The sequence below is a fragment of the Salvelinus namaycush genome, chromosome 41 (assembly GCF_016432855.1).
Source record: "Salvelinus namaycush isolate Seneca chromosome 41, SaNama_1.0, whole genome shotgun sequence".
NCBI lineage: Eukaryota > Metazoa > Chordata > Actinopteri > Salmoniformes > Salmonidae > Salvelinus > Salvelinus namaycush.
In genome coordinates this window covers 17,752,838-17,776,378 of record NC_052347.1, presented here as the reverse complement: position 1 = coordinate 17,776,378, position 23,541 = coordinate 17,752,838, and the positions used below count along the sequence as shown (strand labels likewise).

The following is a 23,541-nucleotide window of genomic DNA, read 5'->3' as shown; positions in this document are numbered from 1 at the left end:
GTGTTATCAGTCCACCAACGTTTGTTCATGTTTAAGCTGCCATATTCAAAATGGGTATATTAGCATTTGAAGCGGCATATCACATTACGCTCACAGTGTGTTGTCCCTCTGCTCTTGATGATGTGGGATTTAGTGGATTTTGGGCTGATAGGGGCATTTGTGATGAGGAGTGGAAAAAGGAGGATTAATTGAGAGAATAAACTATGTGAAGGATACTGATTAATGTGACATGAGGCTTTTGGTATTTTAGAGATGAGGTTGAAGTATGAGTCTTCATCCATCATGCCTGAAACAAACTCACCCCTCTGTCTCTGTCTCTCTGTCTCTCTGTCTCTCTTCTCTCCATCCTTCCTCTCTCTCTGTCCTCCAGAGATCTCTGTCAGCCTGTTGTCGGTGATCGTGACGTTCTGCGGAGGTCCTTCTCTCAGTCTCTCTCTTTGTCCCCGGAAGCGCTTGTTGGTTGCCATGGGAGACAAGGAGGGGGGGGGCCTGAGCTTGACATCGGGGCTGATGCCCGGGGGCGTGGGTGGGATGGGCGGCAGTGGGGGGGCCTCCCTTCTACCTCCTGTCATGCAGAGGAAGGCGTCCCACTCCTCACTCTACCCCTCCCTGGCCCAGCCCCAGCAGCATCACCCCCACTTCTCTGACCTGGTGGGGGTGGAGAGTGGCCAGGGGTGGGGGGCGTGTGGGAGGCCCGGAACAGACCCAGGAACACTCCTACCTGGACATGGACTCCTACCCCAACAACGCTGGTGAGAAGGAACGCCTGATCTCACCCCACTGATACTGAAGTGGCTTTATTATAGCATGTGTACAAAGTTTGCGTCATATAATGCCTTGGTCGTGTTTAAGTATTACTATAGCAACATATATTATATCTACAAAATGTTTCTGTACTATATTACATTTTAACTCCACTGACGGTATGTCTAGCCAGAGTATTATTAACACATCTTGAAATGGTGCAGCACATTGCTAAATGCACTACAACCGCCCATAAACTGAAGAAAAAGACACAACAATCTCTCTACAGTAGAACCAGCTTCACCTTCTATACAAACACCTCTTTTCTTCTTTCTATCCCCCTTCTAAACTCCTTTTTCTGTATTGTCCTCCTCTCTCTCCTCTCTCTCTCTCCTCTCTCTCTCCTCTCTCTCTCTCTCTCTCTCTCTCTCTCTCTCTCTCTCTCTCTCTCTCTCTCTCTCTCTCTGCTCTCTGCTCTCTCTCTCTCTCTATCCCTTTCTCTCTGGTCTGTGGTCTAGGGAATCTTAAATTGAGCCAGACGTCTCCGGAGTTCCCCCCACCACTGAGGGGGGAGCCGCCCCACCCACAAAGACATGCCAACGCCCACTCCCAGCAGCAGGTCACTGCACGGTCAGTACTGTACTGCGTGTGTGTGCTTGTTTGTTTGTGTGGTTTCTCTGTGTCGGTGACTACAAAGAGGTTATGGTATATGTAGTGAATTTGTGTGTGATTGATTAAAATATGCAGGATGTGATATATCTATCTATCTATAAACTCAGCAAAAAGAAACGTCCTCTCACTGTCACCTGCGTTTATTTCAGCAAACTTAACATGTATAAATATTTGTATGAACATAACAAGAATCAACAACTGAGACATAAACTGAACAAGTTCCACAGACATGTGACTAACAGAAATGGAATAATGTGTCCCTGAACAAAGGGGGGGCGGCAAAATCAAAAGTAACAGTCGGTAGATTTGCCAGTTCTTGCTGTGAGATGTTACCCCACTCTTCCACCAAGGCACCTGTAAGTTCCCGGACATTTCTGGGGGGAATGGCCCTAGCCCTCACCCTCTGATCCAACAGGTCCCAGACGTGCTCAATGGGATTGAGATCCGGGCTCTTGCTGGCCATGGCAGAACACTGATTCCTGTTGCAGGAAATCACGCACAGGAGCGAGCAGTATGGCTGGTGGCATTGTCATGCTGGAGGGTCATGTCAGGATGAGCCTGCAGGAAGTGTACCACATGAGGGAGGAGGATGTCTTCCCTGTAACGCACAGCGTTGCCCGCGATGACAACAAGTCAGTCCGATGATGCTGTGACACACCGCACCAGACCATGACGGACCCTCAAACGATCCCGCTCTCAGAGTACAGGCCTCGATGAACGCCGAATTAGACAAACGCGAATCCGACCACACCACGTGAGACAAAACCGCGAATCGTCATTGAATTGCACTTTTTGCCAGTCCGTCTGGTAATGCGCTTTCAACATTCGGCCCAACACTGCTTGCGTCGTGGCCACACCATGCGTCTAACATCCTCGACGAACCAAGCTCTCAGGCAGCTGTGAGTAGCACTTGAGATAGTACTGATGCATCTGAATGGACTGAGACCTGTAGACGTAGTCTGTGTAGACTCCTTGGCTGTTTCATGTTAGACATGCCATTGTACTGGATGGTGTGATCGTTGGAGTACAATGTCCTTTAGGTGTTGTTACACGTGGTCTGCCACTGCGATGACGATCAGCTGTCGTCCTGTCTCCCTGTAGCGCTGTCTTAGGCGTCTCACAGTACGGACGTTGCAATTTATTGCCCTGGCACACTGCAGTCCTTGCCTCTGCAGCATGCTTAAGGCACGTTCACGCAGATGAGCAGGGACCCTGGGCATCTTCTTTTGGTTGTTTCAGAGTCAGTAGAAAGGCCTCTTTAGTTGTCCTAAGTGTTCATAACTGTGACCTTAATTGCTACCGTCGTAAGCTGTTAGTGTCTTAACGACCGTTCCACAGGTGCATGTTCATTAATTGTTTATGGTCATTGAACAAAGCATGGGAAACAGTGTTTATAAACCCTTTACAATGAAGATCTGTGAAGTTATTTTTGAAGTCTTTAAGAATGGCTTTGAAAAGGAATGGGTGATCTGAATATCAAAGTGCCCTGGAGTATCTAGTTCTTGTTAATTTTGGTTACATCCTTATTCTACAATGTATTAAATAATTTTTGTCACCCTAAATCTAAACACAATAACCCATAATGGCAAAGCGAAAACAGGTTTTTAGAAATGTTTGCAAATGTATTCAATAAAAAACTGAAATACCTTATTTACATAAGTATTCAGACCCTTTGCTATGAGACTTGAAATTGAGATCAGGTGCATCCTGTTTCCATTGATCATCCTTGAGATGTTTACTTGATTAGAGTCCACCTGTGGTAAATTAAATTGATTGACATGATTTGGAAAGCACATACCTGTCTATATAAGGTCCCACAGTTGACAGTGCATGTCAGAGCAAAACCAAAACATGAGGTCGAAGGAATTGTCTGTAGAGCTCCGAGAGCTCCTTGTCCAGGCACAGATCTGAGGAATGGTACAAAATAATTTCTGCAGCATTGAAGGTCCTCAAGAACACAGTTGCCTCCATCATGGCATTACATTAAATGGAAGAAGTTTGGAACACACGAAGACCCTTCCTAGAGCTGGCTCCTGGCTAAACTGAGCAATTGGGGAAGAAGGGCCTTGGTCAGGGAGGTGACTAAGAACCCGATGGTCACTTTGATAGAGCTCCAGAGTTCTCCTTGGAGACGGGAGAACCTTTAGGAAGGAAAACCATTTCTGCAGCACTCCACCAATCCGAGTGGCCAGACGGAAGCCACTCCTCAGTAAAAGGCACATGACAGCCCACTTGGAGTTTGCCAAAAGACACTAAAGACTCACAGACCATGCGAAAACAAGATTCTCGGTCTGAGGAACCAAGATTTAACTCTTTGGCCTGAATGCCAAGTGTCACATCTGGAGGAAACCTGGAACCATGTGAAGCATGGAGTGGCAGCATCATGCTGTGGGAATGTTTTTCAGCAGCAGGGACTGGGAGATTAGTCAAGATCGAGAGAAAAGATGAACGGAGCAAAGTACAAAAGTACAGAGAGATCCTTGATGAAAAACCTGCTCCCAGAGCGCTCAGGCCTGGACCGGGGCGATGGATCACCTTTAACCTTAAGCACTCAGTCAAGACAATGCAGGAGTGTCAGGACAAGTCTCTGAATGTCCTTGAGTGGCCCAGTCAGAGCCCAGACTTGAACCCGATCGAACATCTCTGGAGAGACCTGAAAATAGCTGTGCAGCGACGCTCCCATCCAACCTGACAGAGCTTGAGAGGATCTGCAGAGAAAGAATGGGAGAAACTCCCCAAATACAGGTGTGCCAAGCTTGTAGCATCATACCTAGGAAGACTTGAGGATGTAATCTCTGCCAAAGGTGCTTCAACAAAGTATTGAGTAAAGGGTCTGAATACTTATGGAAATGTGATATTTCATTTTTATTATTTTTATACATTTGAAAAAATGTTAAACCTGTTTTTGCTTAGAAATTATGGCATATTGTGTGTAGATTGATGAGGGGAATTTTTTAGAATAAGGCTGTAAATGTCACGTTCTGACCATAGTTCTTGTGTGTTTTAATTGTTTTAGTGGCCACAGTTTGTTATTTTTGTATTTGTGTTCACGTTATGTCTATTCGTCTGATTAATCATGTTGAGCACAAACTACGCTGCGTCTTGGTCCGATCCCTGCTATACCTCCTCTTCAGACGAAGAGGAGGAAGGCTGCCGTTACAGTAAAGTAACAAAATGTGGGGAAAAATCAAGGGGTCTAAATACTTTCCGAATGCACTTTGTATACAGTACCAGTCAAATGTTTGGACACAACTACTCATTCAGGGATTTATTTATTTTACTATTTCTACATTGTAGAATAATAGTGAAGGCATCAAAACTATGAAATAACACATATGGAATAATGTAGTAACCACAAAGTGTTAAACAAATACAAAAATATTTTATATTTGATATTCATCAAAGTAGCCACCATTTGCCTTTGCACACTCTTGGCATTCATGAGGAATCCTCAACCAGCTTCATGAGGTAGTCACCTGGAATGCATTTCAATTAAAGGTGTGCCTTGTTAAAAGTTAATTTGTGGAATTTCTTTCCTTCTAATGCCTTTGAGCCAATCAGTTGTGTTTGTGACAAGGTAGGGGGGTATACAGAAGATAGCCTTATTTGGTAAAAAGACCAAATCCATATTATGGCAAGTACAGCTCAAATAAGCAAAGATAAATGACAGTCCATCATTACTTTAAGACATGAAGGTCAATCATTGCAGAAAATTTCAAGAACTTTGAAAGTTCTTCAAGTGCATTTGCAAAAATCATCAAGCGCTATGATGAAACTGGCTCTCATGAGGACCGCCACAGGAAAGAGAAGACCCAGAGTACCTCTGCTGCAAAGGATAAGTTCATTAGAGTTACCAGCCTCAGAAATGGCAGCCCAAAAAAATGCTTCAGAGACACACTCAACATCAACTGTTCAGAGGAGACTGTGAATCAGGCCTTCATGGTTGAATTGCTGCAAAGAAACCACTACTAAAGGACACCAATAAGAAGAAGAAACTTGCTTGGCCATGAAACACGAGCAATGGACATTAGACTGGTGGAAATCTGTCCTTTGGTCTGAGGAGTCCAAATTTTAGATTTTGTTTCCAACCTCCGTGTCTTTGTGAGATGCAAAGTAGGTGAACAAGATGATCTCCGCATGTGTGGTTCCCAACGTGAAGCATGGAGGAGGAGGTCTGATGGTGTAGGGGTGCTTTGTAGGTGACACTTGTCTGTGATTTTTTTTGAATTCAAGGCACACTTAACCAGCATGGCTACCACAGCATTCTGCAGCGATACGCCATCCCATCTGGTTTGCGCTTAGTGGGACTATAATTGTTTTTCAACAGGACAAGACCCAACACACCTCCAGGCTGTGTAAGGGCTATTTGACAAAGAAGGAGAGTGATGGAGTGCTGCATCAGATGACCTGGCCTCCACAATCACCCGATCCAACCCACTTGAGATGGTTTGGGATGAGTTGGACGCAAAGTGAAGGAAAAGCAGCAACAAGTGCTCAGCCTATGTCAGAATGAACCCTTCAAGGCTATTGGAAAAGTATTCCTCATGAAGCTGGTTAAGAGAATGCCAAAAGTGTACAAAGCTGTCATCAAGGCAAAGGGTGGTACTTTGAAGATCTAAATCTAAAATATAATTTGATTTGTTAACACTTTTTTGGTTACTACATGATTCCCTATGTGTTATTTCATAGTTGTGATGTCTTCACTATTATTCTACAATGTAGAAATAGTCAAAATAAAGAAAAACCCTTGAATGAGTAGGTTTGTCCAAACTTTCAACTGGTACTGTATAATTTAAGTAGATGTGATAATTATATTTTCTAAGGGTCATCACATTTCTGTGATTGGTTGTCTAGTGTATACATTGTCTGAGTATTTTCTGTGTATTAACCCGTCTCTTCTCCAGTGAATGTATGTCTGTGAATAACCGATTGATCTTTTTAGTGTGTTATTCTGTTTTCTTTTACAACCCTGTTTCATTTTTATTTTGTAAATGCCATGTTATCGAAAGGTCTAGACACCTTTTTTGTGATTTCACTTGTTTTGGGGAAACTTACCCAAACAGCAAATCACTTCTTCATCCTGGTTGTGCAGTAGTCGTTGGCAGTACGGGGCCCTGAAAAAACATGAAAAAAGGCTCCAAAAAACACACAAATACGTCCTTTTAGAAACGGCAAAGCTCTCAGTATAGTGATGCAGGTCTTTAGATGTGGTACATATGAAAATGTGTCATATGAACTTTATCCGTAACGTTATATATCATTTTGTTGCGACTCGAGCGACACTACTGCCATTCTACAGGCAACTGCCCAAAATAAAGGAAAACATTGAGTAAATGAGGGATACAAGGTATATTGAAAGCATGATTCCATATGTGTTATTTCATAGTTTTGATGTCTCACTATATTTTGCAATGTACTTCCACATCATAAACAACACAGTAACATACAGTAACATACAGGAATCATTATAAACACTCCAACATACAGTAACATACAGGAATCATTAACACACAGTAACATACAGGAATCATTAACAACACAGTAACATACAGTAACATACAGGAATCATTATAAACACTCCAACATACAGTAACATACAGTAAAATACAGGAATCATTAACACACAGTAACATACAGAAACATACAGGAATCATTAACAACACACTAACATACAGTAACATACAGGAATCATTAACAACACACTAACATACAGGAACATACAGGACTCAGTAACAACACAGTAACATACAGTAACATACAGGAATCATTAACAACACACTAACATACAGTAACATACAGGAATCATTAAAAACACAGTAACATACAGGAATCATTAACAACACACTAACATACAGTAACAAACAGGAATCATTATAAACATAGTAACATACAGGAATCATTAACACACAGTAACATATAGTAACATACAGGAATCATTATAAACACTGCAACATACAGTAACATACAGGAATCATTAAAAACACAGTAACATACAGGAATCATTAACAACACACTAACATACAGTAACAAACAGGAATCATTATAAACATAGTAACATACAGGAACATACACGAATCATTAACACACAGTAACATATAGTAACATACAGGAATCATTATAAACACTGCAACATACAGTAACATACAGGAATCATTAACAACACACTAACATACAGTAACATACAGGAATCATTAACAACACAGTAACATACAGTAACATACAGGAATCATTATAAACACTCCAACATACAGTAACATACAGGAATCATTAACACACAGTAACATACAGTAACATACAGGAATCATTAAAAACACAGTAACATACAGGAATCATTAACAACACACTAACATACAGTAACAAACAGGAATCATTATAAACATAGTAACATACAGGAACATACACGAATCATTAACACACAGTAACATATAGTAACATACAGGAATCATTATAAACACTGCAACATACAGTAACATACAGGAATCATTAACAACACACTAACATACAGTAACATACAGGAATCATTAACAACACAGTAACATACAGTAACATACAGGAATCATTATAAACACTCCAACATACAGTAACATACAGGAATCATTAACACACAGTAACATACAGTAACATACAGGAATCATTATAAACACTCCAACATACAGTAACATACAGGAATCATTAACAACACAGTAACATACAGTAACATACAGGAATCATTATAAACACTCCAACATACAGTAACATACAGTAACATACAGGAATCATTAACAACACACTAACATACAGTAACATACAGGAATCATTAACAACACAGTAACATACAGTACAATACAGGAATCATTAACAGAGTAACATACAGGAATCATTAAAAACACAATAACATACAGGAACATACAGGAATCATTAACAACACACTAACATACAGTAACACACAGTAACATACATGAATCATTGAAAACACAGTAACATACAGGAATCATTAACAACACAGTAACATACAGTAACATACAGGAATCATTAACAACATAGTAACATACAGTAACATACAGGAATCATTAACAACACACTAACATACAGTAACATACAGGAATCATAAACATAGTAACATACAGTAACATACAGGAATCATTAAAAACACACTAACATACAGGAATCATTAACAACACAGTAACATACAGTAACATACAGGAATAATTTTAAACACTGCAACATACAGTAACATACAGTAACATACATGAATCATTAACAACACAGTAACATACAGTAACATACAGGTATCATTATAAACACTGCAACATACAGTAACATACATGAATCATTAACACACAGTAACATACAGTAACATACATGAATCATTAACAACACACTAACATACAGTAACATACAGGAATCATTAACACACAGTAACATACAGTAACATACATGAATCATTAACAACACAGTAACATACAATAACATGTAGGAATCATTAGCAGCACACTAACATACAGTAACATACAGTAACATACAGTAACATACAGGAATCATTAACAACACACTAACATACAGTAACATACAGTAACATACAGGAATCATTAACAGCACACTAACATACAGTAACATACAGTAACATACAGAAATCAATAACAGCACAGTAACATACAGTAACATACAGTAACATACAGTAACATACAGGAATCATTAACAACACACTAACATACAGTAACATACAGTAACATACAGGAATCATTAGCAGCACACTAACATACAGTAACATACATGAAACATTAACAACACACTAACATACAGTAACATACAGGAATCATTAACAACACACTAACATACAGTAACATACAGTAATATACAGGAATCATTAACAACACACTAACATACAGTAACATACAGTAACATACAGGAATCATTAACAGCACACTAACATACAGTAACATACATGAAACATTAACAACACACTAACATACAGTAACATACAGTAACATACAGGAATCATTAACAACACAGTAACATACAGAAACATACAGGAGTCATTAACAACACAGGAACATACAGGAATCATTAGCCATGTATAGGACGTGGAGGTTTTTCTGTCCAAGTGACATTAGCAGGAAAAAATCCCAGGAAAAACACCTGGCCATAGTAATGTGTATTGTGGGATAGAGCAGAATATCCTGAAGAAGAGATATTATCTGGGTTCCGATGCCAGGGTTGCCCTGAGGGGCTGGCTAGCACTCCCACAACTAATCAGGGCACCTCCGGAACACTTTGAAATATTCATGAGACATTTCCAAATTGATAACGAAGGTCCAGCCCTCTGTTTATAGGGCAAACCAATGAGTCCAAGTGCAATCCCAACCTGGCTAATTGTAAATATGGAGCATCGTCCCAGATCCCTTTGAATTAATTCTACACAGCAGAGTGGATGAGTGGTGGAGCTAGCTAGCTGCAGTCCCAGCAGCATTCTGGTCCTGTGTGGATTCTCATGGAGAGGTTTTGGAGCGGTGGCAGAAATGTGCAGTAGTGGAGATTAGAGGGGATGCGTGTGGATCAGTGTGCTGTAGTGTAGATTAGGCTGGATCTGCTGCATGGAGCACCTAGAGATTTGTGTGACACAGTGCAGGATGTCATCATGCAGTGGGTTTGGTGGGAGGCGTTAGCGGCTAGCCTCTGGGTAATGACGTGATAAACCAAAGCAAGGGCCTCTGGGCAGTACAGGATCCGCCATCCGCCGCCTGTCTGTCAATCAATGGCTTGTGTAAGCAGGGTGGGTGTGAGCTGTTTGATGTTCTGCCTGGAAAAACTCCCAGTCGGATACATCACTTACTGATTGACAGCCGGTGTCAATCTGCCCCATGCTGGGTTTCTGTCTCAGAAGAACCACCCCCGCCTGCCTCCGCCAAGCTACCCCCCTCACACACACACACACACACACACACACACACACACACACACACACACACACACACACACACACACACACACACACACACACACACACACACACACACACACACACACACATACACACACACACATGTTATCGGTTAGGCTGTGTGGATTAGGACTTACCTATGGGGATCAGTATTGAGCACCTGACCTCCTGAAAGACTAATGAATAAGCAACGTTTTCCCGCTGACAGCCCCTCCCCCACACACGCTTGATCACAGCCCTGTCTTATCTATGCCCCCTGAGCTGCCACACACAAACATGCACAAACACACGCATGCAGAGACACACACACACACTGTTATTCTCTCTCTACCGTCCTAAACCCCTCCCCTCTTTAGTTCTCTCTCTAAATCCTCGTTGCCTTGTTTGTCCTCTATCTCTCTCCATCATTCATTCTCTCGTTCTTTCTCTCTCCATCGTTATCTCTTTTTGTTTTCTTCTGTGGCGTGGCATGTTGGTAGATGGTGACTATATTAACCTGGCTGTATCCTTCTGGGTGTACTGGAGGTGTAGATGGAGAGGCTGAATGTGACCAGTCAGCCAATATGTCTGTTTCAACATGGTTACCAATCTGTCTCTATCTGGCCCGCCCCTACAGCCTCTCTCCTCTCCTCTCCCCCCTCTCTTCTCTCAGAATCTCCCTCTCTCTCTTATCATGCTCTACACATATTCCCTCTGTCCTTATCTCTTCTTCCCTTTTCCTTTCTCGTTCCCCCGCTCATTTTCTTTCCCACCATCTCTTTCGTTCCACCTCTGTTCTCCCCCTTAGGGCTCCTCTCCCCTCTCTCTCTCTCTCTCTCTCTCTCTCTCTCTCTCTCTCTCTCTCTCTCTCTCTCTCTCTCTCTCTCTCTCTCTCTCTCTCGCTCTCTCTTTCTCTCTCTCTCTCCATCTGTGTCATGTTCTCCACAGTGATACATCAATGCCCTCCCACCTCTCTCTCATTCTTTCTCTCTCTCTCGCTCTCCCCCTCTCCCTCTTTGTCTCTGAACATATCCTTTGAACAAGTGCTGATTAATGTCATACATAGACTGATGAATAATTCACCACAGTGAGCGAGAGGTTAGAGAGAGAGAGAGAGAGGAGAGGGGGAAGAGAAGGGAGAGAGAGAAGGAGAGGAGAGGAAGAATGATGGAGAAAGGGCGGGAGAAGGAGAGAAAAGAAGGGAGAGAGAGAAGGAGAATAGGGCGAGAGATGGAGGAGAGAGATGCAAAATAAGACAGCATGGGAAAAGGAGAGCAATGGAGGATGTGAGAGAAGACTAAAGAAAGGGGGAAGAGATGGAGAGAGAGAGACAGAAGGAAGGCGGAGAGAATTCCAGGAGATGCACCCTAGGGGGTTAGAGGAGTGCCTCGCACTGGCTGCTGTTGTCTAATTTACTCATTTACTCTCAGTCTCGTTGTCAGTGAGTTATAGCGGCATGGTAGCCTAGTGGTTAGAGCGTTGGACTAGTAACCAAAAGGTTGCAAGTTCAAATCCCCAAGCTGACAAGGTACAAATCTGTCGTTCTACCCCTGATCAGGCAGTTAACCCACTGTTCCTAGGCTGTCATTGAAAATAAGAATTTGTTCTTAACTGACTTGCCTAGTTAAATAAAAGTGAAATAGATTTAGTTTCAATATCTTTTGAATGATTGAACAATGTTTGTGTCTTTGTCATGCCCACAAAGCCACTTCGGATTGAATCGAGGAAAGACAGAACCAGGGAAAGGAAGGGAGAGGGGGAAGGAAAGCTAGATAAACAGATACACAAAAAAGAGAGATGAAGAGAGGGAGAGAGAGGGGGAAGGAAAGATTGGGAGACTGAGAGACAGAAAGATTAAGAGGGATAGGAAGAGATAGAGAGGGTGATAGAAAGAGAGAGATGGGGAAGGAAAAATAGAGAGATGGACAGACAAAAAGAGAGAGAGTGATAGAAAGACAGATAAAGAGAGACATTCTCCAGGTCCAACACTGATCGCTCTACACCCAGACAATGGCCTCAGGTGATTGGCAGGCCTCTGGTCTGTATATTGGATAGGGCTGGAGGAGCTGTCCACCAGACTGGTGCTGAAACCCCGCTTTTTTACTTATTTTTTTCTCACCAGGATGACTCATCCCCTCCCCCCCATTTCCCCTCAGACAAAATCTTTTAGCCGTCAGTGATTAAAAGCTCATAACCACGAGCACAGGCCTAATCACATCACAGGAAATATCATTGTGGGTGTTAGTATTTTTATTGTGGTGTTATCAGTCCACCAACGTTTGTTCATGTTTAAGCTGCCATATTCAAAATGGGTATATTAGCATTTGAAGCGGCATATCACATTACGCTCACAGTGTGTTGTCCCTCTGCTCTGATGATGTGGGATTTAGTGGATTTTGGGCTGATAGGGGCTATTTGTGATGAGGAGTGGAAAAAGGAGGATTAATTGAGAGAATAAACTATGTGAAGGATACTGATTAATGTGACATGAGGCTTTTTGGTATTTTAGATGATGAGGTTGAAGTATTGAGTCTTCATCCATCATTGCCTGAAACAAACTCACCCTCTGTCTCTGTCTCTCTGTCTCTCTGTCTCTCTTCTCTCCATCCTTCCCTCTCTCCTCTCGTCCTCCAGAGATCTCTGTCAGCCTGTTGTCGGTGATCGTGACGTTCTGCGGGATCGTCCTTCTCTCAGTCTCTCTCTTTGTCTCCTGGAAGCTCTGTTGGTTGCCATGGCGAGACAAGGAGGGTGGGGGCCTGAGCTTGACATCGGGGCTGATGCCCGGGGGCGTGGGTGGGATGGGCGGCAGTGGGGGGGCCTCCCTTCTACCTCCTGTCATGCAGAGGAAGGCGTCCCACTCCTCACTCTACCCCTCCCTGGCCCAGCCCCAGCAGCATCACCCCCACTTCTCTGACCTGGTGGGGGTGGAGAGTGGCCAGGGGGTGGGGGGCGTGGTGGGAGGCCCGGAACAGACCCAGGAACACTCCTACCTGGACATGGACTCCTACCCCAACAACGCTGGTGAGAAGGAACGCCTGATCTCACCCCACTGATACTGAAGTGGCTTTATTATAGCATGTGTACAAAGTTTGCGTCATATAATGCCTTGGTCGATGTTTTAAGTATTGTACTATAGCAACATATATTTATATCTACAAAATGTTCTGTACTATATTACATTTTAACTCCACTGACGGTATGTCTAGCCAGAGTATTATTAACACATCTTGAAATGGTGCAGCACATTGCTAAATGCACTACAACCGCCCCATAAACTGAAGAAATAAGACACAACAATCTCTCTACAGTAGAACCAGCTTCACCTTCTATACAAACACCTCTTTTCTTCTTTCTATCCCCCTTCTAAACTCCTTTTTCTGTATTGTCCTCTCTCTCTCTCTCTCTCTCTCTCTCTCTCTCTCTCTCTCTCTCTCTCTCTCTCTCTCTCTCTCTCTCTCTCTCTCTCTCTCTCTCTCTCTCTCTCTCTCTGTCTCTCTCTCTCTCTCTCTCTATCCCTTTTCTCTCTGGTCTGTGGTCTAGGGAATCTTAAATTGAGCCAGACGTCTCCGGAGTTGCCCCCCACCACTGAGGGGGGAGCCGCCCCACCCCACAAAGACATGCCCAACGCCCACTCCCAGCAGCAGGTCACTGCACGGTCAGTACTGTACTGCGTGTGTGTGCTTGTTTGTTTGTGTGTGTTCTCTGTGTCGGTGACTACAAAGAGGTTATGGTATATGTAGTGAATTTGTGTGTGATTGATTAAAATATGCAGGATGTGATATATCTATCTATCTATAAACTCAGCAAAAAGAAACGTCCTCTCACTGTCACCTGCGTTTATTTTCAGCAAACTTAACATGTATAAATATTTGTATGAACATAACAAGATTCAACAACTGAGACATAAACTGAACAAGTTCCACAGACATGTGACTAACAGAAATGGAATAATGTGTCCCTGAACAAAGGGGGGGCGGCAAAATCAAAAGTAACAGTCGGTAGATTTGCCAGTTCTTGCTGTGAGATGTTACCCCACTCTTCCACCAAGGCACCTGTAAGTTCCCGGACATTTCTGGGGGGAATGGCCCTAGCCCTCACCCTCTGATCCAACAGGTCCCAGACGTGCTCAATGGGATTGAGATCCGGGCTCTTTGCTGGCCATGGCAGAACACTGACATTCCTGTCTTGCAGGAAATCACGCACAGGACGAGCAGTATGGCTGGTGGCATTGTCATGCTGGAGGGTCATGTCAGGATGAGCCTGCAGGAAGTGTACCACATGAGGGAGGAGGATGTCTTCCCTGTAACGCACAGCGTTGCCCGCGATGACAACAAGCTCAGTCCGATGATGCTGTGACACACCGCACCAGACCATGACGGACCCTCAAATCGATCCCGCTCCAGAGTACAGGCCTCGATGTAACGCTCATTCCTTCGACGATAAACGCGAATCCGACCATCACCACTGGTGAGACAAAACCGCGAATCGTCATTGAATTGCACTTTTTGCCAGTCCTGTCTGGTCCAGCGACAGTGGGTTTGTGCCCATAGGCAACGTTGTTGCCGGTGATGTCTTCTGAGGACCTGCCTTACAACAGGCCTACAAGCCCTCAGTCCAGCCTCTGTCAGCTTATTGCGGATAGTCTGAGCACTGATGGAGGGATTGTGCGTTTCTGGTGTAACTCTGGCAGTTTTTGTTGCCATCCTGTACCTGTGATGGTGTGATGTTCGGATGTACCAATCCTTTGCAGGTGTTGTTACACGTGGTCTGCCACTGCGATGACGATCAGCTGTCCGTCCTGTCTCCTTGTAGCGCTGTCTTAGGCGTCTCACAGTACGGACGTTGCAATTTATTGCCCTGGCCACATCTGCAGTCCTCATGCCTCCTTGCAGCATGCTTAAGGCACGTTCACGCAGATGAGCAGGGACCCTGGGCATCTTTCTTTTGGTGTTTTTCAGAGTCAGTAGAAAGGCCTCTTTAGTGTCCTAAGTTTTCATAACTGTGACCTTAATTGCCTACCGTCTGTAAGCTGTTAGTGTCTTAACGACCGTTCCACAGGTGCATGTTCATTAATTGTTTATGGTTCATTGAACAAGCATGGGAAACAGTGTTTAAACCCTTTACAATGAAGATCTGTGAAGTTATTTGGATTTTTAAGAATGATCTTTGAAAGACAGGGTCCTGAAAAAGGGATGTTTCTTTTTTTTCTGAGTTTATATCTATACAGTGCCTTTGGAAAGTATTCAGACCCCTTGACATTTTGTTATGTTACATCCTTATTCTACAATGTATTAAATAATTTTTTGCCCTCATAAATCTAAACACAATACCCCATAATGGCAAAGCGAAAACAGGTTTTTAGAAATGTTTGCAAATGTATTCAAAATAAAAAACTGAAATACCTTATTTACATAAGTATTCAGACCCTTTGCTATGAGACTTGAAATTGAGATCAGGTGCATCCTGTTTCCATTGATCATCCTTGAGATGTTTCTACTTGATTAGAGTCCACCTGTGGTAAATTAAATTGATTGGACATGATTTGGAAAAGCACATACCTGTCTATATAAGGTCCCACAGTTGACAGTGCATGTCAGAGCAAAACCCAAAACATGAGGTCGAAGGAATTGTCTGTAGAGCTCCGAGAGCTCCTTGTCCAGGCACAGATCTGAGGAATGGTACAAAATAATTTCTGCAGCATTGAAGGTCCTCAAGAACACAGTTGCCTCCATCATGGCATTACATTAAATGGAAGAAGTTTGGAACCACGAAGACCCTTCCTAGAGCTGGCCTCCTGGCTAAACTGAGCAATTGGGGAAGAAGGGCCTTGGTCAGGGAGGTGACTAAGAACCCGATGGTCACTTTGATAGAGCTCCAGAGTTCTCCTTTGGAGACGGGAGAACCTTTAGGAAGGAAAACCATTTCTGCAGCACTCCACCAATCCGAGTGGCCAGACGGAAGCCACTCCTCAGTAAAAGGCACATGACAGCCCACTTGGAGTTTGCCAAAAGACACCTAAAGACTCACAGACCATGAGAAACAAGATTCTCTGGTCTGATGAAACCAAGATTTAACTCTTTGGCCTGAATGCCAAGTGTCACATCTGGAGGAAACCTGGAACCATGTGAAGCATGGAGTGGCAGCATCATGCTGTGGGAATGTTTTTCAGCAGCAGGGACTGGGAGATTAGTCAAGATCGAGGAAAAGATGAACGGAGCAAAGTACAAAAGTACAGAGAGATCCTTGATGAAAACCTGCTCCAGAGCGCTCAGGACCTGGACCGGGGCGATGGATCACCTTCTAACCTTAAGCACTCAGTCAAGACAATGCAGGAGTGGCTTCAGGACAAGTCTCTGAATGTCCTTGAGTGGCCCAGTCAGAGCCCAGACTTGAACCCGATCGAACATCTCTGGAGAGACCTGAAAATAGCTGTGCAGCGACGCTCCCCATCCAACCTGACAGAGCTTGAGAGGATCTGCAGAGAAGAATGGGAGAAACTCCCCAAATACAGGTGTGCCAAGCTTGTAGCATCATACCTAGGAAGACTTGAGGATGTAATCTCTGCCAAAGGTGCTTCAACAAAGTATTGAGTAAAGGGTCTGAATACTTATGGAAATGTGATATTTCATTTTTATTTATTTTTTATACATTTGAAAAAATGTCTAAACCTGTTTTTGCTTAGAAATTATGGCATATTGTGTGTAGATTGATGAGGGGAATTTTTTTAGAATAAGGCTGTAAATGTCACGTTCTGACCATAGTTCTTGTGTGTTTTACTTGTTTTAGTGTTGCCACGTTTGTTATTTTTGTATTTTGTGTTCACGTTATCGTCTATTCGTCTTGATTAAATCATGTTGAGCACAAACTACGCTGCGTCTTGGTCCGATCCCTGCTATACCTCCTCTTCAGACGAAGAGGAGGAAGGCTGCCGTTACAGTAAAGTAACAAAATGTGGGGAAAAATCAAGGGGTCTAAATACTTTCCGAATGCACTTTGTATACAGTACCAGTCAAATGTTTGGACACACCTACTCATTCCAGGGATTTTATTTATTTTTACTATTTTCTACATTGTAGAATAATAGTGAAGGCATCAAAACTATGAAATAACACATATGGAATAATGTAGTAACCACAAAGTGTTAAACAAATCAAAATATATTTTATATTTGATATTCATCAAAGTAGCCACCATTTGCCTTTGCACACTCTTGGCATTCATGAGGAATCTCAACCAGCTTCATGAGGTAGTCACCTGGAATGCATTTCAATTAAAAGGTGTGCCTTGTTAAAAGTTAATTTGTGGAATTTCTTTCCTTCTTAATGCCTTTGAGCCAATCAGTTGTGTTGTGACAAGGTAGGGGTGGTATACAGAAGATAGCCTTATTTGGTAAAAGACCAAATCCATATTATGGCAAGTACAGCTCAAATAAGCAAAGATAAATGACAGTCCATCATTACTTTAAGACATGAAGGTCAATCATTGCAGAAAATTTCAAGAACTTTGAAAGTTTCTTCAAGTGCATTTGCAAAAATCATCAAGCGCTATGATGAAACTGGCTCTCATGAGGACCGCCACAGGAAAGGAAGACCCAGAGTTACCTCTGCTGCAAAGGATAAGTTCATTAGAGTTACCAGCCTCAGAAATGGCAGCCCAAAAAAATGCTTCAGAGACACATCTCAACATCAACTGTTCAGAGGAGACTGTGTGAATCAGGCCTTCATGGTTGAATTGCTGCAAAGAAACCACTACTAAAGGACACCAATAAGAAGAAGAAACTTGCTTGGGCCATGAAACACGAGCAATGGACATTAGACTGGTGGAAATCTGTCCTTTGGTCTGAGGAGTCCAAATTTTAGATTTTTGTTTCCAACCTCCGTGTCTTTGTGAGATGCAAAGTAGGTGAACAGATGATCTCCGCATGTGTGGTTCCCAACGTGAAGCATGGAGGAGGAGGTCTGATGGTGTAGGGGTGCTTTGTAGGTGACACTTGTCTGTGATTTTTTTTGAATTCAAGGCACACTTAACCAGCATGGCTACCACAGCATTCTGCAGCGATACGCCATCCCATCTGGTTTGCGCTTAGTGGGACTATAATTTGTTTTTCAACAGGACAATGACCCAACACACCTCCAGGCTGTGTAAGGGCTATTTGACAAAGAAGGAGAGTGATGGAGTGCTGCATCAGATGACCTGGCCTCCACAATCACCCGATCTCAACCCACTTGAGATGGTTTGGGATGAGTTGGACCGCAAAGTGAAGGAAAAGCAGCCAACAAGTGCTCAGCATATGTCAGAATGAACTCCTTCAAGGCTATTGGAAAAGTATTCCTCATGAAGCTGGTTAAGAGAATGCCAAAAGTGTACAAAGCTGTCATCAAGGCAAAGGGTGGCTACTTTGAAGAATCTTAAATCTAAAATATAATTTGATTTGTTAACACTTTTTTGGTTACTACATGATTCCCTATGTGTTATTTCATAGTTGTGATGTCTTCACTATTATTCTACAATGTAGAAATAGTCAAAATAAAGAAAAACCCTTGAATGAGTAGGTTTGTCCAAACTTTCAACTGGTACTGTATATATTTTTAAGTATGTGATAATTATATTTTCTAAGGGTCATCACATTTCTGTGATTGGTTGTCTAGTGTATACATTGTCTGAGTATTATTCTGTGTATTAACCCCGTCTGTCTCTCCAGTGAATGTATGTCTGTGAATTAACCCGATTGATCTTTTTAGTGTGTTATTCTGTTTTCTTTTTTACAACCCTGTTTCTATTTTTTATGTAAATGCCATGTTATCGAAAGGTCTAGACACCTTTTTTGTGATTTCACTTGTTTTTGGGAAACTTACCCCAAACAGCAAATCACTTCTTCATCCTGGTTGTGCAGTACGTTGTGCAGTACGGGGGCCCTGAAAAAACATGAAAAAAGGCTCCAAAAAACACACAAATACGTCCTTTTAGAAACGGCAAAGCTCTCAGTATAGTGATGCAGGTCTTTAGATGTGGTACATATGAAAATGTGTCATTATGAACTTTATCCGTAACGTTATATATCATTTTGTTGCGACTCGAGCGACACTACTCCGTCCATTCTACAGGCAACTGCCAAAATAAAGGAAACACTTGAGTAAATGAGGGATACAAGGTATATTGAAAGCATGATTCCATATGTGTTATTTCATAGTTTTGATGTCTTCACTATTATTTTGCAATGTACTTCCACACAGTAGGTTCCAGGCATTTGTAGAACCATTGAAGCTGTTCTGGCGGCTCGTGGAAGCCCAGCGCCCTCTTAAGACACTTTATTATGGAGTTTCCTTTAATTTGGCAGTTACCTATAGCAGCAGTCTAAACAGAGAATGGAACAGCTGGATAGGGGAAACGTCTCGAGTAGCACAAAATGGACTATAACATTGCTGATAAAGTTCGTAATGACACAATTTCATATGTACCACATCTAAAGACCTGCATCACTATACTGAGAGCTTTGCCGTTTCTAAAAGGACGTATTTGTGTGTTTTTGGAGCCTTTGTTCATGTTTTTTCAGGGCCCCCGTACTACACAACGTACTGCACAACATACTGCACAACGAGGATGAGGAAGTGCTTTTCTGTTTGGGGTAAGTTTCTCAAAAACAACTGAAATCACAAAAAAGGTGTCTGGACCCTTCTATAACATGCCATTTACTTCAAAAATGTAGATTTGATTGTAAAAAAGAGAACTTCTCCTTTAACCCTGCCTGTCTCTCCAGTGAGTGTTAATGTGTCTATTAAGCCTTTCTCTCTCCCCAGGCCCAAGCCCATGACTCACCAGTTGTCCAGCCCTGATTTCCATGGTGAGGAGAAGAGCGAGCAGGTGACCAGCATTGGCCAAATCAAACCGGAACTCTACAGACTGCGTGGGGGCGACCAGGGGGAAGGGAAAACGGGGGACAATTGCGGCAAGATCAGCTTCCTCCTGCGCTACGCCTTCAAGTGAGTGAACCGATTCACTTAATTAATCCTCTTCACACCTCGGTCTGAGTGCACTGTTAAATATACATTACATTAAGGCTTAGACAGAGGATCAACAGCTGCTCTGTCATCACAGCTGAGTTAAGGTACTTGCCCTAGAAATTATATCATTGCAGTGTCAAGTATCACACAGTGGGCAGTTTTTATCACCCATATATACTTTTACATTATGGACTAAATAGTGTACACAAGATAGATAGATAGACATTGTTATTGTAATTGTCTAATTTTCCATACCTTGAGTGCATTCATGCATGCCCCCGTTGTAGGTTTTCTGCAGCACTGGCTCTGTTTATGTAAATAGTGGGCGTGCCCCCCTTCGGAGGGTTGAAGATGGGAAGATGGAGGGAGGACAGAGGAGAGGAGGGAGAGAGCAGGGGCAGTGTAGTACAGTCTGCTTGGTCAATCTGTCTCAGTGTATCTGTGGCTCTGTGGCTGTCTGGTGGGGTCCTTTCTTTCTGCCGTCACACAGAGAAACATTACAATTGAGAAAGAAAGTGCTGATGTTCGAAACACAAGGGAGTGAGAGGCAGTTAGGGTCATGAATTATATATGGTGAGCTACTTTAAACAGCAGACTCTGTCAACACATAATAACACCAGACTGTTATAGCACGAATTACAGACACACAGAATTAGAGGGAGAGGGAACGAGAGAGGGAACGAGAGAGGAAACGAGAGAGGGAACGAGAGAGGGAGGGAGGGAGGGAGGGAGGGAGGGAGGGAGGGAGGGAGGGAGGGAGGGAGGGATGGTGCTGTTGGTGTATCTCTACCTACATGTATTTCTACCTCACGTCACAAGATCATTTGTTCTGCTCTGCTTTCTGACACATTGTGAATCTTTGTTAGAAAATCTAGAGAGAGAGGAAACAGACAGAGAGAGAGGGAGAGGGAGAGGGAGAGGGAGAGGGAGAGGGAGAGGGAGAGGGAGAGGGAGATATAATGTGTGTCACCTTCTCTTCACACTGTTAGCACTGTGTGGGATAATTGTAATGTATTTACCATACATCAATGTTAACGTGCTAGACCTGAGCACATTTGGGGAATAGCAGTTAGGACAACAATGTCAATTTTCCCTCGGCCCTCTGGGAAATGTATTTTCTATTGACACTGTAGTTAAAAGCTGACACTAGTGCTGTGGGAATAGGGCGGTTTCCAGCCATTGTCTGAGGAATAGTATAGCGAATTTCCCTCTGACAGATCAGTAATAGGTGTATTTTCTGCCGAGTGCTTCTGGGACTGTGTTAGTAGGCCGTCATTGTAAATAAGAATTTGTTCTTAACTGACTCGCCTAGTTAAATAAAGGTTAAATATATATATATATATTTAAAGGTTGTCTTTTTTTCCTGCTCTTTGTTGTCTTGATGTTCAAACGGACATGTGAGAGTAGGAACACTACAGTGTTTGTTGTTGTAATGAGGTAATGTTGTTGAATGTGACATGCCATCAGGGCCAGCTTTTATACAGGACACCTGGCATTTTCAATTATGCTTTATAAAACTACACTGCTCATAGTCATAAGGACTACAGTTCCCAACACGTACTGACAGTGTGTATCGACTTCCAAGCGGAGATGATACTGGACTTAAAGTAAGTAGATAGACTTAAGAAATACTAATTGGACATGTTTCTCTGATTAACGTGTTTATCCAATTTAAATATAACTTCCTAATTTACTAATGACGGTATTAATTTTATCCCTGATTTGATGTGATTGTAGGATTGGCATGTTTACCCGATTTCCTTAATTGGACGTGATTGCATGATAAACATGAAACCTGATTGGATGCAATCATGTCGTCAACAGGCTTATCTCAGTCCTGATTGGGCCAGATGATTAAACAGTGGGTTTGTCTGAGCTGCTATTGGCTATAGCCTGGTGGTGCTCTCTTCCCCAGAGTTCACGCTGTGCTCCTAAAGGCCCGTAATGAAGTGGTGACACGCTCGTTAACGCAGAAGGACAGGGTATAATGAGGTCTGATTAAAGGCCTGCCAGCCATCTGCACTCTCTTAATTAAATCCCTCATAAGTAGTTCTGCAGACAGACCACTGGACGTAGGCGGTTTAGACGGACGTCTTCGTGTGTGTGTGTGTATGCATGTGTATATGTGCAAGACTGTGTATGTGTGTGTGCGGGCGTGTGTGTGTGTGACCCAGACTGACCATAACACAGTGGAATAGCCTACTATGAGGAGTATTAATGGCTTGGCTTCTCTCACTGGAACTGCTGGAGCCGATCTGTAGCTTTGTAGCAATGGATTATGCTACTTGTAGAAGTTGCTCTCATTCACAGCTCTACCTTCCTCAAATTCCCCATTAGTAGGGAGTAAACCCTTAAATCAGTGTCAAGGGCTGCTTCATCCTAGACCTCAATGGATCCCCATCGACCCACTTCATAGATACAACATACTCTCCTAACCACTCCACTGTCTCGCTATCTACTCTGTAGCCCTATGTCTGTCCAGGTAAGTTTGACATATAGATTGTGTTGTGTGTGTGTGTCCCAGACGGTGAGTCTAACATAGATTGTATATGTGTGTCCCCGTCTGCAGTACAGAGCAGCTAGTGGTAAAGATCCTGAAGGCTGTAGACCTGGCTGCCAAGGACGCCAACGGCTTCTCAGACCCCTACGTCAAGATCTACCTACTGCCAGACAGGAAGAAGAAGTTCCAGACCAAGGTAACACATTGATCAAGCCTGATCCCAGATCTGTTTGTGCTGTCTTGCCAATGACCATAAATACATTGGAAGAGTACAAACAGATCTGGGATCAGGCTGTCATTTATTACACTTGTCAGTTTTCACACAAAATTGGGCTGGTTTTCAGTCCAGTTTGAAGGCACAGTAAAATACTAACCTGACAAACGTGTAGTTTCACTCTGATGCCAATTGAGAAATTTGTCCATGCATAACTTGGAGTTCTGTGTGAATCATCCATTGATGTCACCCAGAGATTTGTGTATGCATTACCACGAGAGATTTGTGCGGAGTTTCATTGCCGTTTCTCAAGTTGGGATTTTATTCTAAATTACTGTCAGTAATTTATTAGAATTTACAAATGCATAGTCTACTCCCTTACACATTGGAATTAGCTGAGATTTCATTCAGCCTAATCTGAATAAATATGTTAGGCTGTCTAGCAGACTCTCTTGCAGACTCTCTTGTTGACTCTTGTTCTCTCTCTCCCTCTCCCCCCCTCTCCCTCTCC

The 23,541-nt window shown here is 42.9% G+C and overlaps 1 protein-coding gene across 1 annotated transcript in view; it reads left to right on the top strand.

The window, feature by feature from the left end:
• The first annotated feature begins 465 nt into the window (after nt 1–465).
• Nucleotides 466–23,541, top strand: part of LOC120034026 (synaptotagmin-C-like) — a 39,020-nt gene continuing 15,944 nt past the window's right edge. The window contains exons 1-5 of the mRNA XM_038980419.1: nt 466–664; nt 12,950–13,336; nt 13,856–13,970; nt 20,113–20,295; nt 22,886–23,012. Coding sequence (XP_038836347.1) covers nt 466–664; nt 12,950–13,336; nt 13,856–13,970; nt 20,113–20,295; nt 22,886–23,012 — 1,011 coding nt within the window. The remainder of the gene's footprint in view (nt 665–12,949; nt 13,337–13,855; nt 13,971–20,112; nt 20,296–22,885; nt 23,013–23,541) is intronic.